Source organism: Thamnophis elegans, chromosome 2, assembly GCF_009769535.1.
Source record: "Thamnophis elegans isolate rThaEle1 chromosome 2, rThaEle1.pri, whole genome shotgun sequence".
NCBI lineage: Eukaryota > Metazoa > Chordata > Lepidosauria > Squamata > Colubridae > Thamnophis > Thamnophis elegans.
Window position 1 is genome coordinate 28,084,338 of NC_045542.1, and position 15,620 is coordinate 28,099,957.

Sequence of the window (15,620 nt, forward strand, 5' to 3'; positions counted from 1 at the left end):
TTGCTTTTCTGATCCGTGCATTTGGTATTCGGCTGCCGTTAGATACCTAGCATATCCTAAGCAAGTCCCCACCCAAAAAGAGCATGAAGCTTTCCTCTGTGTTGGCTGTCCTTTTGATGGCATTTGTCCAAGTCCGGGGCACATGATTAAAAAAAAATCCCACAGCCCTCCCTACCTTTATGATGATGTTTAATGGATCCATAAATGTTTGTGGCAAAGAGCTAAATATATGTTTTCCAGCAAGGGGGCAACCCACTTGTGGTCTAGTCTAGATGTGTCCCGCTCACATAATCTTGAACCCATAAGACAGGATCACAGCGCACCCAATTCTCCAAACTGCAGGGTTCATTTCTAAATGAAGACAAAAGGCCTCAAGACTCCCTGCCTTATTATCCTCCCCCCACCCTCAATCTCTGAAAACTGGCTCTTCTGAAGTGTTGATGGATCTTCCTCTTTTAGAACCAGAGATTGGGACCGGCTCACTGTTGGTCATCTTGGATGTGGAATAGGAGATAGCATTTTCCAGAACCAAAGCCCAGGCTATTGGATGGGGGAAATTGCAGGGAGCAGGGTTTCAAATCCAATTCTACTAGGCGGCCTTCAAGGATGGAAGAGGAGGGTGCTGGACTACGAATAGAAGCAGACTCGGCATGGTCTACCAAATGCGACTCCCTAGGAATCTTAAGTGATCACACGGCGTAGTAGAAACAAAAGGAGACCTGAATCTACAGTAGAATTGCCACAAAGGAATCGCCATCCAAAGGCATTGAGACTGTTGGCACAATGGCAAAGGAGAGGTGGAGACAGAGTAATAGCAGTGGCCGATGTGCAGTGTGCATGCCCAGGCAGAGATTGCTAAGAGTTTAGAAAAGAGGACAGCTGTAGATCAAAAATGTTTTGGAGGAAGTCCGCTATGTGGAAGATTGAAGAAGATCCAAGCTAGAGATGGATGGATGTAAGAGTGAATGTAAGCTGCTAGAAGAGAAATAACATGTGCAGACAGGGATACTATCTTTTTCCACGCGTTTTGCCCTGCCAAGATTCCTTTTAAGCCTCGGCTCTATTCTCATTCCTCTTCCCCGACCACTGCCTCACAACCCTCTCACCCAAGGTAGACATTAGATTTGGGCAACACTCTGGATCTGCATCCAAGGAGGTCCTTTGGAATGCAAGAGTGCAGAGACACAGCATCTCTCTGCGACTCTTTAAAGCAGCTGGGTTTAAAAAAAAAAAATCTAGGAACCCATGGCAGCTGAAGAGGGCAAGTGTGTTACCCCAGGCAAAGATGCAGGGAGTTAAAAGAGTTGCACACTCGAGATGCTCCTGTGCATCTTACTTAAGAGATGTGCTTTGGGGCAGTAACATTTTATTATATTAAGTTTATTCCATCGTAGCCATTCGGAAGAGAAGCATAGTGGGTGATGAAAAAACGCTAGGCTCTCCTTTCATCCTCGGTAGGTTGCAGAGGGGACTTTGGATGGCAGCCTTCCTGCTTCCAGCCCCATCTCACACGGTGTCTGCTGAAAGCTTGCAGGATAGCTCCAGCTTCCTGTCAGACTGCAAGTCAAGTCCACAGTTCTAACCCACCTGCGGGATGGGAAGATCCCTGTTATGATGCTTTACCACATATAACCATCCCTTGCTTAAACCATGATATGGAAGCCTGCATGCTTTGTGCAGGGACCAAACACAAGCAGCTGGGACCTTTGGAGCCCACACCTCTGAGCTGCTGGGTTTTTTTGTTTTATCTTGTGCCTTGATTTCCCCTGTCCCATTCTTGACAGCGGGGGGAACCAGTCCCTGCACTTTATAAATGCCCAGTCCTAGTTCAGCCTTTCTCCGTGTATCTTTTCAAAAAGCAAGGATGCTGTAGTCTTGTCCTTCCTTTCTACCTGGCTGCTGCTCCTTATTCCAGCTCCCCTCCCCTTAACCAGCCTTCACCCCATCTTTCCACCCACCACACCGGAGGAGAATGCAGCAGGCTGCCTCCAAGAGCTATTAGACGAGCCTCTCCACATCCATTTGCAGTGCGGATAGTTTAGAAAGCAAGCACCATCCCCCTGAATTCTATAGCTGTACCATGCTGGCGTTGAACCCTGCACTCCTTGGAAGTTGGTGGGGTGGGGTGGGGGTGGAGAGAGAGAGAGGAAACCCGGTTCAGAACTTCCCTTCATTTCTACACTCATCAATTCCAGTTTCCATCATTCTTAGCTACATATCTACCTCACATGCACTCGCAGTTCATTTGTATACCCAGAACCGGCAAACTGCACCTTCTCCAAGGGATACGTTCCCCACCTCATCCTTAAAAAGAGAAAATCCTTTAGGCTCCTCTGCTTTTGGGAAGGGGGGGAGAGAGAGAGAGAAGAAAAATGTTGGTTTGAATGGAAAAAAGAAAAAGACCCCCGTGTTGCTGCTAATTAATACAGTTTTATGTTCAATGTACTCGTTTTTTGCTTTGCTTTTCTAATTTTCCTTGTAAAATATATTAGTTTATTTAAAAAAAAGATGGAGCAGAAATGGTTTTGTCTAGAGAAGCATTTTTTTTTTTTTGTGGCTCTGTTGTGAGAACCCAACTGGGCAAGAGTTGACAAGACCACGAAGTTGCTTCCCTCTTTCTCCCCCTGCTTTTTTGCCCCATGTCTCTTGAGCTCCAGGCTCTGCTGGGGGTTTCACTGCTCACACCAGAGGAGATCAAGGGAGATTCCAGAATGACAGAGTTTGGTTTTAGAACAGGGAATAGTGGTGAATGTTTTCTTGCCAAAGCAAGGCATTACCCAATTTGGGAAGGATGGAAGCATAGAAGAGGCTGCTGTCCTCCCTAAGAGTTTCACTGTAGCCAAGTACAGTATTCCCAAGGCTTTGGTTTCAACAAGAAGAGAGAGAATCTTTGCCCTGAGATACACCACACTTTCTAAACCACCAACACCTGGTTCTCCTGTAAAAACCACCAGGAGGTAGAATGCAGGCAATAAAACCGGCCAGACCCTTAGCGGAAAGACTTTTGAGCAAGGACTTTCATCATCTGTAAAGATTGTATAAGGTGATGTATGAATAGTATGGCTTTGGGGATGATAAAGTGGGGGGAGAGGGTAAGGTTATATGTAGTGCTACTATACTGTTAAAACTTTTCCAAAGATCAAACTCTGATTCGTTGTAAAGTTGATGTTATGTGGATCCTTGGTTTGGCCCAGGATGGCTGAGCTAGAGCCCACCCACCCCCCAAAATAAGGACGACATGCTTGATACAAACTTGTTCCCAGTAAGAGCTGTATATGGTAGCCCACATAACCCGGGAAGCCCTGTCCCCTGTCAGCTCTTCACCCCCACCCCCACCCCAAAGCAAGCATGCAAGACGGCACACTCGGAGAGAGGATGGGCTTCAGCCGTTCCAAATCGACTTGTAGTTAACCAGAAGATGTTAACCCGGCCAATTATAATTCCAGGACTCTCGGTGCTATGATTTCCTGCTTCCATTTTTTGCTGCACACTATGGGTCTTCTAGAGACGCCCCCCCCCCCCCCAAACAGAACAGTGAGCAGCTGTCTCTGGGATGGGCCAAAGGTAGGGCAGAAGAGGCGATATTTGTTCTCCCCCCCTTTCTTTCTTTCTCTTCCAAACTTACCATGCGGGTGATGATTTGAAACTGTTGTGACTTTAAAAAAAAGTAATGAAATCACAAGTCCCCCCCCCCCTTTTCGACTATTGCTGTGGAATAAATGTGTATGGTTGCGGACTATTTCGTGTTCTTCCATAGTCTTCCCATCCCCTAGTAGGAAGGGCCTGTGCAGATGAGCTTAAACTAGGATCTCTTTTGATTCAATGCAACAAGGTTCAACCTAACTTTGTCTTGAACAAATCTGGAGCTTGTCTGCACTTTCCTCTGGAGCAATATGCCCTTAACCTGGGGGTTTTGATGGTTGCACTGATGCCTTGCCCTATAGCAAATTGCCCTTAAAACAAATAGCAATAGGCATCCACACCCTACGCAACGTCCTTCTCATGCTGGATCATGGCTATAACAAAGCTACAGGCTCTATTTCATGTGCTTCAGTGTATTTGTATTTTTTCATGACTTGGGAACAAGTTAGCTAAATGTTTGCTTTAAGGAGAAAAAAAAACATGTCATGGATGTAAAAAATGTATTTTGTTAAAACACATTTGGCAGTCAACCCAACTGAGGATGGAACCTCGTTTGCCTTTATCCCATTTCTTACTCAAGACCTTCAGAACTCCCATTTTGAAGGTACTGGAATTCTTAAAGGCTTCCATTTGCCACAAACCCGAGGAAAGTTCCTGCCCATCTCTCCATTCATTGTACTGACTAGTTTTATTTATATACTTAGGGACTATTTGTACAGGTTTTTTTAATTGAGAAGTTTCTATTGTTTTGTATCCTCCATGCTACATACCGCCAGGCCTGTTTCTCTCTCTCTCTTTCTCTTTCTTTCTCTCTCTCTCTCTCTCTCTCTTTCTCAACCCTGTACAATTGCCCCCTCTGTGGAGCTCTGACTGGTCTCATTTTGAACAAATTTTTGTTTTGAAATAAAAGATGGGAAAAAAAAAGTGCCATGCTTCGGTTGTTTTCAAGGTTCACTTTTAAGAGGGAATTTGCACCGGATGATCAAATTAATAGTGGGATTAATACAAGAGCAATTGCCAAGATTTAAGAGAGATTATTTGTTAATAACAGCTTCAGGTTATATTCAAGAAAAATCCTTTTGCATCCGCGGAAGTTTTTCAGCCACTTTCTGTGAATTGAAAAAACAGGACAACTTCTGGCATGGCTTGCCCACTGCTGTGCTTCCGTCAGCTGTGGAGTTACAGGAATAACTGGTTAATTCTCTAGGCTGGAAATTGGGAACCCTGTCAGTTCTAGTCCCACCTTTGGCACAAAACCAGCTGGGTGACATGAGTCAGTCAGTCTCTCAGCCCTGGGAAGGAGGAGACACTGACAAACCACTTCCGAAACGCCTTGCCAAGACTAATGCAAGGACTTGTCCAGACAGTTGCCAGGAGTCAACACAGGCTCAAAGGCACACACAAACATCCATCGTGTTCACAAGGAAGATGTGACAGAGTCCTAGGCTGGGTGATTGGAGACCTGTGCAAAAGGGTGCAGGCTACCGAATGGGCCTCAGGGCCCCTTGTTCTTTAAGCCAGGGGGCTAAGCAAAAGCCACCCACAGCAGCAGGAGATCCTGAAGCAAAGAGCCAAAGCCAGAAGTGTTCAGGCATGAGGAACACACACTGCCCCCTAATAGCCTGTGAACTAAAATCAGGTACCATCTTAAAGCCAAAGACTCCCGTTTACTAGTGACAAAAAAATTACCACTGCTGTACACTAGACCATTGCACTGTGCGAGAACTTAATTTCCAGCTGAATAAACCTTTATTAATGTACTCTTCTGTACATAACTCAGAGCTATGAAAACATGTCAAATTGCTTACTGTGTGAAGAATGTGGATAAGAAAACCTCATTATAGGAATATCTCAGGTGCTCAAGTAGTCCACTTATCCTTTCTGGCCAAATGGAAGTACTTTGCCCCAGGCAAATTATAGACTTGATGGTGCAAAGGAGGGTGTGAAAGCACCACTTTAAGGAGAAACAGCTATATTTTTGGAGCTCTTTTTGCAGCTATCAACTCTCTATTCAAAGTCAGCAGGCCATTAAGTATCTGCTGTGGGAAGGGATGCTAGTAAAGGAGATCTTTCCTTTGCTGGCAACTCTCCAAAGGTTTCCTATAAGCCACACTAATTGGAAATAAAATGGTAAGACGGGGAGGGTGGGTTGCTCTGGCAGGGCTTTTCCCTGTAGGACAAAATCAAGCCATTAACTATTTGTGGTGAAAATACCTTTCTCGTAGTAGAACCACCATTGTTAAATCTGATTTCTTTTTCATAGGTTGCATGATTAAAGCTTCTGCTGCTAAGGGGAAAAGTCAGCGAGCCTGTTCTGCAGGCAAAGAAAAATGGCCCACAAAAAGGGAACATTATTTTGACAAAAGATAATTTTTATCCTGGGTTGGGGGAAATCCAATAGCAACACGAGGTGATGGCATAGCTTTTTTCCCTTACACAGGGCAAGATTTCCACTTTTGGATTTGCAGTCTTGGAAGCCAGGGGACTGGGCCTTCTAGTCCTGCCTTAAGCACAAAGCCAGCTGGGTGATTTTAGACCAATTCCTCTCTCTCAGCCCTGGGAAGGAGGCGGGGCAAGCTATCCCAAACAATGTGCTTATACCCTGAAAGCTAGTCCACCATCTGGGAAACATTTATGAGGAAAGGATAACATTTGAACTATTTTTCTTGACAAACTCTTACAATAAAAATGTTTTTAAACATACCACGTCCATTAAATGGAATCCTTCTCAGAATAAAAGGACAAAAAAAAAAGCTAAAGGTAGTGCCACTAACCCCTTTAAAGGTCAGGGTCCACTCCTGAATCTTTCCAGTCACTTTAGATCCCACTATCGTACTATTGTACACAGCTTTGCTTGTTGACTCGCTTGGTAGAGATTCTACACACACAAAAATGAGATTTAATGGGACATTTAAACATCCATTGCTCTACCAGAAATTTTCTCTTGTGGGAGTAGTAACATGCGAGAACATGTCCACAAACACAGCCTGAGATTTTGCAAAGGTAGTGAGCAAACCAGTGTGAGCTTTGTGCAGCCGCTGGCATCACACGGGATTTAGCTCTTGCCAATCTTAAAACTGCAGATTTTATTTTGGGGGGTGGGGAGGGGACATTTTTAGCACCTGTAATTGGCAATGCAAATTCTAAAGGATGAAGACAAAATTTGATGAAGTTGGAGAATCTAGAATAGGACTGGATTTAAGTGCCTGCAGAGGTTAATTTGTCTCCAAATTAAGAGTCACTCATGCTCTTCCTCCAAATCTTTCAAAAATGTTGTAGTATACTGATCCCCAAGCATTCAAAATGAGCAACATTTGCTAGTATGTTCCAGGCAGCTACATCATCGTCGTGAGATGAAGGGCTACAGTTCTGATGCCAGTTCTGTAGTTCATGCTACAGTTTTGATACCATTGAGAACAGGTGGAGAAATGCAGGCCCTGAGGCTGCCTCTGGAAATTCAAGGCCAGAAAAGTAGAAAATGAGAATTATAATTCTTTAGCCATTCCTAGCATGGAATGCAGGAGAAACGTGCCTTAAAGATTGAGCCCTAAAATAGAATTTGGATTACGCAAAAAGTGTTAAAATAGCTCTTGAACTCAAAACTTCCAAAAGCCTTGCAGGCCATTTTGAATTCAAAACATATTTTGGGTTGTGGAAAATTGAAATATTTTATGCACCATAAAAACCAGGGAAAACATGAAAATAGCCTGAACTGTCTTCATCCATCTATTCTCTATCCTTGCCTGCCCACTGCACTCCCCCCTCCAACAAACCAAGAGCAGTTCCTGTCCAGTCCTCATTTGGGCAACAAAATGTATTGAGCTCAATTGATGCTTGATAACTGCCAGGGTGCCTGAGAAGCTTCCTCAAGGTAAGTGCGTGGCAGACCCAGCTCCCTTCTCCGCCTCTCAAGAGGGAAGAGATGGAAGGTCAGTCTGATCTTCTTTGTTTCAACTCGAAAGGCAGGAAGACAGAAGAAAAACCAGAGGCTAACTGCAAAGATGGCACTTCTTTTTGAGACGTATGTACAAAAGCCTAGTTTAAAACCAATTATATTTACTATATTTTTTTTAAAAAAATTCTTGGGCCCCTGCAGTTTTGCCAGGCATGAGTTATGAATTTATCAAGCATTCGCTTCAACTTTAACAGCTTTTCAAAAACAATATGCTGAAGTCTCGCCAGGACTGAACCCTCATCCAATTGGCCTAGCTGTCTTTTAACTGGCCCCAGGATGCATGGCACAAGAACAGAGGAGGGGAGGACCAAGCGGATGCACCCCCCCAAGCAGGGATGATCACAGAGAAAAGACAACATTCTCAGGCGATTTCTTCTCTATCAAACATTGGGTTGTTTTTGTTTATTCTTTGAAACTTGACAAGCACTCTAACATCTGTACTTGTGGAAACATCACAAGGAAACAAACAAGAATTCTAGACTTTTTTCTTCCTTTTAAACCTTATTAAAAATGAGGTTGGTCCTAAAAATATAGAAAGAAATCAATTTAAATTCACAAAAAACTGTACATTATCAAAAATTCACTAAAACAAACACATTTGGTTATTTCATATAAAAAAGTTTGATTCCCCCCTCCCCTTCCTGCTGTTCAGAACATCTCACAGGATGATGGGTTAGTTGGTTCCTTTCCAATACCAAATTAAGATGAAAGGGGAAGAAAAAGCCAGTGGTTGAATGATAAGGCCAATTCTAATTGCAATTCTTAAATTAAATTCCAAAAACCATGTAACTTTCAATAAACAAGTTCTTTTTTTAATAAACTGATTGAATAGACCATATCCCTTAATGACGATCAAGATTAGGTCAAACCTGGATTCCTTCTTTTAAGGAGTGTGAGGCTTTGAATCTATAAATCTATTGTTTCTATAACAAAAAAGAAACACCAAAACCATGAAACTCTAAATTAAAAACCAAAAAATTAACACCTCCAACTCTAGAGTTCTCTCATGACTGATGAAAAAAAACAAACCCCAAATGATCCAGGGGGAAAAAAATACTAAAAACCCACCAAAAGAAGTTTTGTTACAGCACATTTAGATAAAATATAAATATTTATGCATAATATAAAGTCAGTTTCAAATAGACTTCAACTCTACCTCTTTATTTTTAAAAGCCAAAAAACAAAAACAAAAAATCCCCAAATTTAAAATAAAATAAAGATTGAGGTTATTTGATATAAAAAGGCTACGTTTTTGTTGAAAACAACTGGGTGGGAAAGTGAGGCTGGGGTGGAGGAAGCACAGTAAGGGAGGTTTCCGTCTCCAGGTTTACATCACCTGTGGTTACATTATACTTACATCAGTGCTCTTGCAATTGGATTGGTTGACGCGGATTGAGGCGAAAGCACCCACACACGTGCACACACATTCACACATACCCTTATATGTCACTCCGATGTAGCACAGGTGGATATCGGGGAGAAAGCCATCTCCTAATAGGACCCTGCCAGCCAAGTGTCTGCCCCAAGTGATACCCGTAATTATAATGGTTTGAGGAGCCAGGCTGGATATGAAAGCAGCAAGGGAGGAAAGGTTCCAGGGGGTGGCTTTCTAACGCCTCTGATCCACCGGAAGCGGTGGAAGGAAAATGGAAGAACCAAGTTGTTTCCTCTGAACAGTCAACCGATGCCTTCTGGAAGAGGCATCGGAATAGGGCTTGCCCAATCCCCTCCTTCTGAGAGCAGAAACTGGCCAAGGGCCAAACGGCAGGGCCCTCTTTGTAGTGCGTGTGGGCGATGGGTTTTTCCCAGTCTGCAGCTCCTGAAAAGAGCCCAGGCCAGGGAACAGCTGCTCTGGCAACTCTGGCATTCAGTGGGGGATGGGATCTCCTGGATCATATTGGAACACAGGTTGCAAACAGGACTCAACCTATCATCAGAGAATGACTGAGAGAGAGAGGTTACACTGGGACTGAAAAAGAATCAGCCAATTTATCTTGCCTTTCGTTCAATAAAAGTTCTTTTACTGGGACAGGTTTTTTTTTCCTTTTAAAGGACCAACCAGCCAACTGGCAAATGCACTGGCACGCATGTGTGTATAGACACACATATACATACACAGGCACATATGGAGATGGAGCCTTTGTTGTGACCACAATCTACTTCTTGCTTCAATAAGAGACAAACAAGGGAGGGAACGACTTAAGAGGAGATTGGCTTCAACCACTATTTGAATCTGGCAAGTCTCTAGCACCAGACACCCAAGTGCACAGGAACAAAGGACAAACTGGTAAAAAGGATGTGCAGGAAAAATTATGGTTGAACTAAATCAAAAATTTTCTTCCTCCTTTCAAAACATTCAAGACAATGTTCGAATATGGAATAGGTTGAAATATTCACCAGTGGTTTGTGTATAAATTAAATACTATATAGAAAATGTAGACCAAAAAGAGAAGGAAACACGTATGAACAGGTCTGGATCTTTAAACAAGTCAGCTATGGGTACTACACAAAGATGTCCAGCTGAGCACTGCTCCATTTCCAATTTTTCTGCTTCCTGTTTAAAGGCATGAAGCAATAACTTATATCCCACATCATGAGATGCAAAGGTTTCCATTTTGCCTTCACTTGCCTTATAACCCAAAGCTGCATCTAGGCTAAGTCTTAGCTTTGATAATCAAAGAAAGCTGCACTTTATATTAAAATATGGTGCCAAAATAGAAACCTAACATAGAAGGAAACAGTGACAATCCTCTATCATCTTGTTGAAGTCCAGATAGCTACTGAAGAATGAAAGGATTGTACTCCTCCCATTACAATGGAGACAATCTCACAACTTTCTCAGAAGGGAAGCAACCTTACAATAGATTATGGTAGTCACATGCCACGGCAGGAAACAAACAGTCCTGCCACACGTACACACAGAGGGCAGATCAAGCTTTGTAGACAGAAGCCATCCCTGAGGAATAACACTGGGGCAGAGTTGGATGGGGAGAGCTGTGGACATTCAAATAAGGATGAGATCCCATAAGAAGAACTGGCACCAACCATCCAAAAGCCAGTTCCTCTAAGGATGCTGACTGGAGCAGCCCAGTTTTGCAAGCTTGGGTACTTTGGTCCCCCATAACCCCAGTGAGTCATTCCAGCATATTGCCCACTATTGGAGGGGAAATGAACTGTATGAACATTAGACAGAGGAACTTCTGTCTATAGTAATTTCATTGACTGCCCCTGTGGAGAGATCAGGAAGGGGAAGAGTGTAAAGATTAGTCCAAGTTAATCATCATTTGCACACCTAGAGACCAATACAATCTGAGTGATTCTGGCTGCTTAGTGGATAATTGCTGTGTGGGTTATTTCCATTTTGTTGCATTTTTCCTTAGAAATATTTGGAGTAACTCAGTATCTCTGAGCAACAGTGGGTTAAATGTGATAGTTGATGGAAATTAACCTAATTGGGGGATATAACCCCACCCACTCCTAACTTTTCATACACAGGCTCGTATTTGGCTACCTCTCCAGCGAAGGAGGGCATCTTCCTTGACTTGAAGGACTGAGCACTTTCAAAGGGAGTGCACCCTCACGGGCAGCGCCCCTCAACATCCCTTCCCAATGCACATACCAACTCTAAACTCTACTCTCGGGTTCAGAAAAGGAAATTGGGCTAGAAAGAAAAAGGTTGGCCGCAGAAATGAAGGCTCATCTGAAAGGGGGGGAAAGTGGGGGTGTGTGTCGTGAGGCAGAGTTGGGAGGGGCAAGGGGAAGAGAAGCAGCATGTTTTAATTTTGCCAAGGTTGTCATTCCCAGAGGCAGGAGTGATCTGCTTTTATACATTTCAATGAGAATCTAAAAAGGAGGAGAACCTAACGTCCACATTACTGGCCATTAATGCATGGTACTGACACTGCACAGAAAAAAAGTGTTCTTACACATTCACTAAGAACTATTGCTATTATTAAATAGCCCCAGCTAAGGTGGGGATGTGGGTGGTGGTGGTGGTTGTTTTTCCATTTTGAAAAAAGGAAAGATATATATATTTTATTTGGCTTATACAGTCAGAGTTTGTGTTGCTTGGAGTGAAGAGAATCAAGGCGTGATGTTAGATGCCAATCCAAGTCCAGTCATTGTGAAGGGGAAAAAATTAAATCAGCAGGTAGCAAGATGAGCTCCAGAAGAGACAAGTGTGCAGCCCAGGGTAAAAGGGGAGGCACTTTCCCCTTTGGCTCCTTGCACTTCTCCCCGTTCTGCCAGCTTCATGGGTTTGTCTCGTGTTTTCCCTGATAAAATTCCTCCCACCGGCTCTCAAAAAACTGGCGCATGGCCAGTCCCGCCTTGCCCACCTCTGACTCATCTTCATTAAAGGTCCGGCAGTTGTCAAACACCAGGACAGCATCGGCAGCAAACTCCTCACAACTGCTGTATCTGTGGACGACAAAAAGCAAGGGTGAGCGTAAAAGTACAGCACTGAGACACAGCAATGCCTATTATCGAGAATCTCCATTTTTCAAAAGCCCCACCCTCCTCTTTTCATGTCTTCTCACAACTGCTGCCAATTTTGGCACATCTTTCTGAATTTAAAGTAGGCCATATATAATTATATTTAGGAACTCCCCAAACAATCCCAGTCTGATATGCCTCTCTTCAAATAGGCACTAGGACGTTTTTGCCACAGCATCACTCTTTCTAAAAGCTAGACCACCAAGATAGCTAACATTTCCTCTCCCAAACTGGGAGAAATGGAAATCCCTGCCCCCCCCATCCTTACAGAAAGCCAGTCATTTGGTCTCATTAGATCTCCCCAGGGTTATCCTCCATCCTCCACCAGTTGCACAGCCCTGAAACGGATGGGAAGTGTGCATATTCTTTGAGGGAACAGCAGTTATATCACTTACTAGGAACAAGCCAGCAGGCATGGGATCACAAAATGCATATCCTAGCTCCAACCAGAATAAAGGTATCACTTAACTATGATATAAATGTGCTCCCTGCAGCTCCTTTATGTTAACTGAAACAGTCGGTAACTTAAATGGTCACTTACTGACAGCCATATCTATTGATAGGGAAAGAAAGGGAAGGAAAAGGAGGGTCGTTTGGCAATTCCAAATGCTTTGCCCTGCCGTGTACTCACCCACCACGCAACAACCGGGCCCTCATGGTGGCAAAGTCCATGGGATTCTTGATGATCTTCCGGTAGCCAGGCACCAGCCGGGGGTTAACAGGCTCCAAAAAAGGCCAAGCAGCTTCATGGGATTCCATCTCCATCAAGATGATCCTGACAACAGAAGAGCCAACACTAAGTGCCACTGAAGGGCATCATTCTGGCCAGAAGCAAGGAGAGTTATTTGCCCTCTTTTAAGTGACAGCTCTCTCTGTCTCTCTATCTCTCTCTTCCTTCCTATTAACTTTTGGCAATGCATAACCCGAACCCGTCCCCACCTTTTCCAACACTCTCTGGGAAAAATGCCCCATCAGCCTCTCCCTGACCCTAATTGGCAGAGGAGAAACACCTACTCGCAGAAGGTCAGGTCAGCACTCTGGCCTCGGGGAGACACTCTTCTTCGTTTGGAGGGAGAAAGGCCTTCTCCTGAGTAGCGAGGGGATGTATTTGCCAGGACATTATGCTGTTGGGAGGCGGCTGCGGCTGCTGCCCGAGATCGAGGGCTGAGCTCTTCCTTTCCCCCAAAAGGCCCAGAAGTACCACTTTTCCGCTTCTTTCCCCGTCGTGGAGAGCCATACTCATCCTGATATCCCCCTTGCATCTGCATCATGAAAAAGTTGGGGAAGGGAAAGAGAGAAGAGAGAAACTATCATCAAGTCCTAGAGTAGGAGTCCACTTCAATGAAGTCAATTGTTCTGACCCAGCTCTCCAAACACAACAAAACCTCTGAAGTTAACTCAAAGATTCCTTTATTAGGAGTGCCGGCAGCCCCGGCAAAAAGTTTCTCTTTCACCGGAGGCTAACAAGTCTGTCCAGCAGGGAGATGAATAGCTGTCTGCCACATCTATTCATCTCCGCCCCCTGCCTTTTATCCCCAGAGCTAGGGTGGAGCTTTGTTAGCAGCGGTGGCTCTTCCTTCCCAAGGATCAACCCACGGATTTTCACTGCTCTCCTCTTCTCTGCCTTCTGCGCATCCACACCTCAGGCACTGGACCAGGGGTGGGTTTCAAAAATTGTTCGAACCTACTCTGTGGGCGTGGCCTCCTTTGTGGGAGTGGCTTGCTGCCCATGTGACCGGATGGAGTGGCTTGCCACCCATGTGACTGGATGGGAGTGGCCTGTCACCCATATGACCTGGTGGGAGTGGCCAAGATGATGTTATTACTAAATATTACTAATTACTAGATATTATTAATATTACTAGATCATTATTAATGCATAGATAACTGCGGGACATTACACACCCACCCACACCCACACCCACAAACTATGACAGTGCTAGGAAAACACCCAAAAAATAAAAATCCCTCCCCCAAAAAAGACTGCCAATGAAACCAGTTTTTTTTCCTTAAGCCTAAGAACAGGAAAGACAAAATCACTGGAATAAAAACCATCAAGGCAATGTGGAAAATTATAAAGGACAGGCACTCACAGAACCATCAACCACCTCAGAATTACCTAAACAAAGAGGGTGAAACACACTGCCTTGCAACAAACCTGGCCTGCCCATAGAAAATCAGCCACTTTGAGACACATAAATCTGGTCTGAACACTTAAAAGCAACATATTGCATCACAAATAAAACATTTGCAAAAAGGAATAACATTTCTTGTAATAAACATTCTATAAACAATAAATAAATAAAAATTCCCTAAACTAATTAAAAACTACCACGTTCAGAGAACACCGAAGGACCCCACAGTCCTCTCCCTCCTTATCTTTTTCTTTTTTGTCCTAACTTTCTCCTCCTCCCCCCCCCAACCCCACTCCCTTCTAGCACTGATGATGTTACCAAACTAGGAGTGCTGGAGAGGAGCTCTCACAGGGCGAAGAGCTTCCCGCTACAGGCACAATCTATCTGCAGCTGCAAATGACTGCAAGCAGCAGCTTCAGTCACCTGCTCGCAGCTGACAGTTGCGTTTGGGAGCAGAGGTGGTGGCAGCAGAAGTGGGCACAGACGGGATGTCTCCGCTTGCTGAGTAGAACGAGGCAGCGGGCATGTGTTGTTTCAGGGTGCCCCAAGCGCCGGCTCCTCTGAGTGTAGCCCATTCCCCCGCCCAAGAAGACCGTTTTCTTTTTAAAAACACCTCTGCAGACGATCTTGAAAACCTGCGAGGTTGCTTTGGGAGGAGGAAGACAGGCAGCATTCCCCCACCCCATCTCTGGTTGCCTGCAGCCTCGGAAGCTTCCGCAACTTCACAGTAAAAGCAATTAAGAACATCTCTCGCTCGTGAGATTTTCTTTACTGTGCAAAGGCTTGCTTTAAGGCTGCAGGCTCCCGGGGAGGGGGGCAGGGGGAAATGCTGCCCATCTGTCCCCTTCCAAAGCAACCTTGCAGGTTTTCAAGATCATCCAGAGAGGCGTTTTTAAAAAAGAAAATCCTGAAAAGCCACAAGATTTGGAGAGATGGGCAGCTGGTCTTTTTTGGGGGGGGGGAGGGGGGAGAATCCACAGAACCAGGAGCGCAACCTGCCGGCTCCTCTGAGTGCAGCCCATTCCCCCTCCCAAGAAGACCGTTTTCTTTTTAAAAACGCCTCTGCAGACGATCTTGAAAACCTGCGAGGCATTCCCCCACCCCATTCCTGGTTGCCTGTAGCCTCGGAAGCTTCCGCAGAGAAGCTTCTGCAGAGGCGTTTTTAAAAAGAAAACTGTCTCCTTGGGAGGGGGAATGGGCTGCACTCAGAGGAGCCGGCGGGTTGCACTCCTGGTTCTGGGGATCCCCCCCCCCCCCAAAAGACCAGCTGCCCATCTCTCCAAATCCTTTTCAGGATTTTCTTTTTAAAAAACGCCTCTCCGGATGATCTTGAAAACCTGCAAGGTTGCTTTGGAAGAGGTTGCTTTGGAAGAGGTTGCTTTGGAAGAGGTTGC

General features: G+C 44.7%; 1 protein-coding gene across 4 annotated transcripts in view; it reads right to left on the minus strand.

Annotated features, from left to right (window-relative positions):
* Positions 1–8,208: 8,208 nt before the first annotated feature.
* Positions 8,209–15,620, minus strand: part of BAZ2A (bromodomain adjacent to zinc finger domain 2A) — a 67,569-nt gene continuing 60,157 nt past the window's right edge. For all 4 annotated transcript variants that reach the window (XM_032211332.1, XM_032211331.1, XM_032211330.1 and 1 more), the window contains exons 27-29: positions 13,106–13,353; positions 12,723–12,866; positions 8,209–12,016 (exon numbers count right to left, since the gene is read on the minus strand). In XM_032211332.1, the coding sequence (XP_032067223.1) occupies positions 11,848–12,016; positions 12,723–12,866; positions 13,106–13,353 (561 nt within the window). In that variant the 3' untranslated portion in view covers positions 8,209–11,847. The remainder of the gene's footprint in view (positions 12,017–12,722; positions 12,867–13,105; positions 13,354–15,620) is intronic.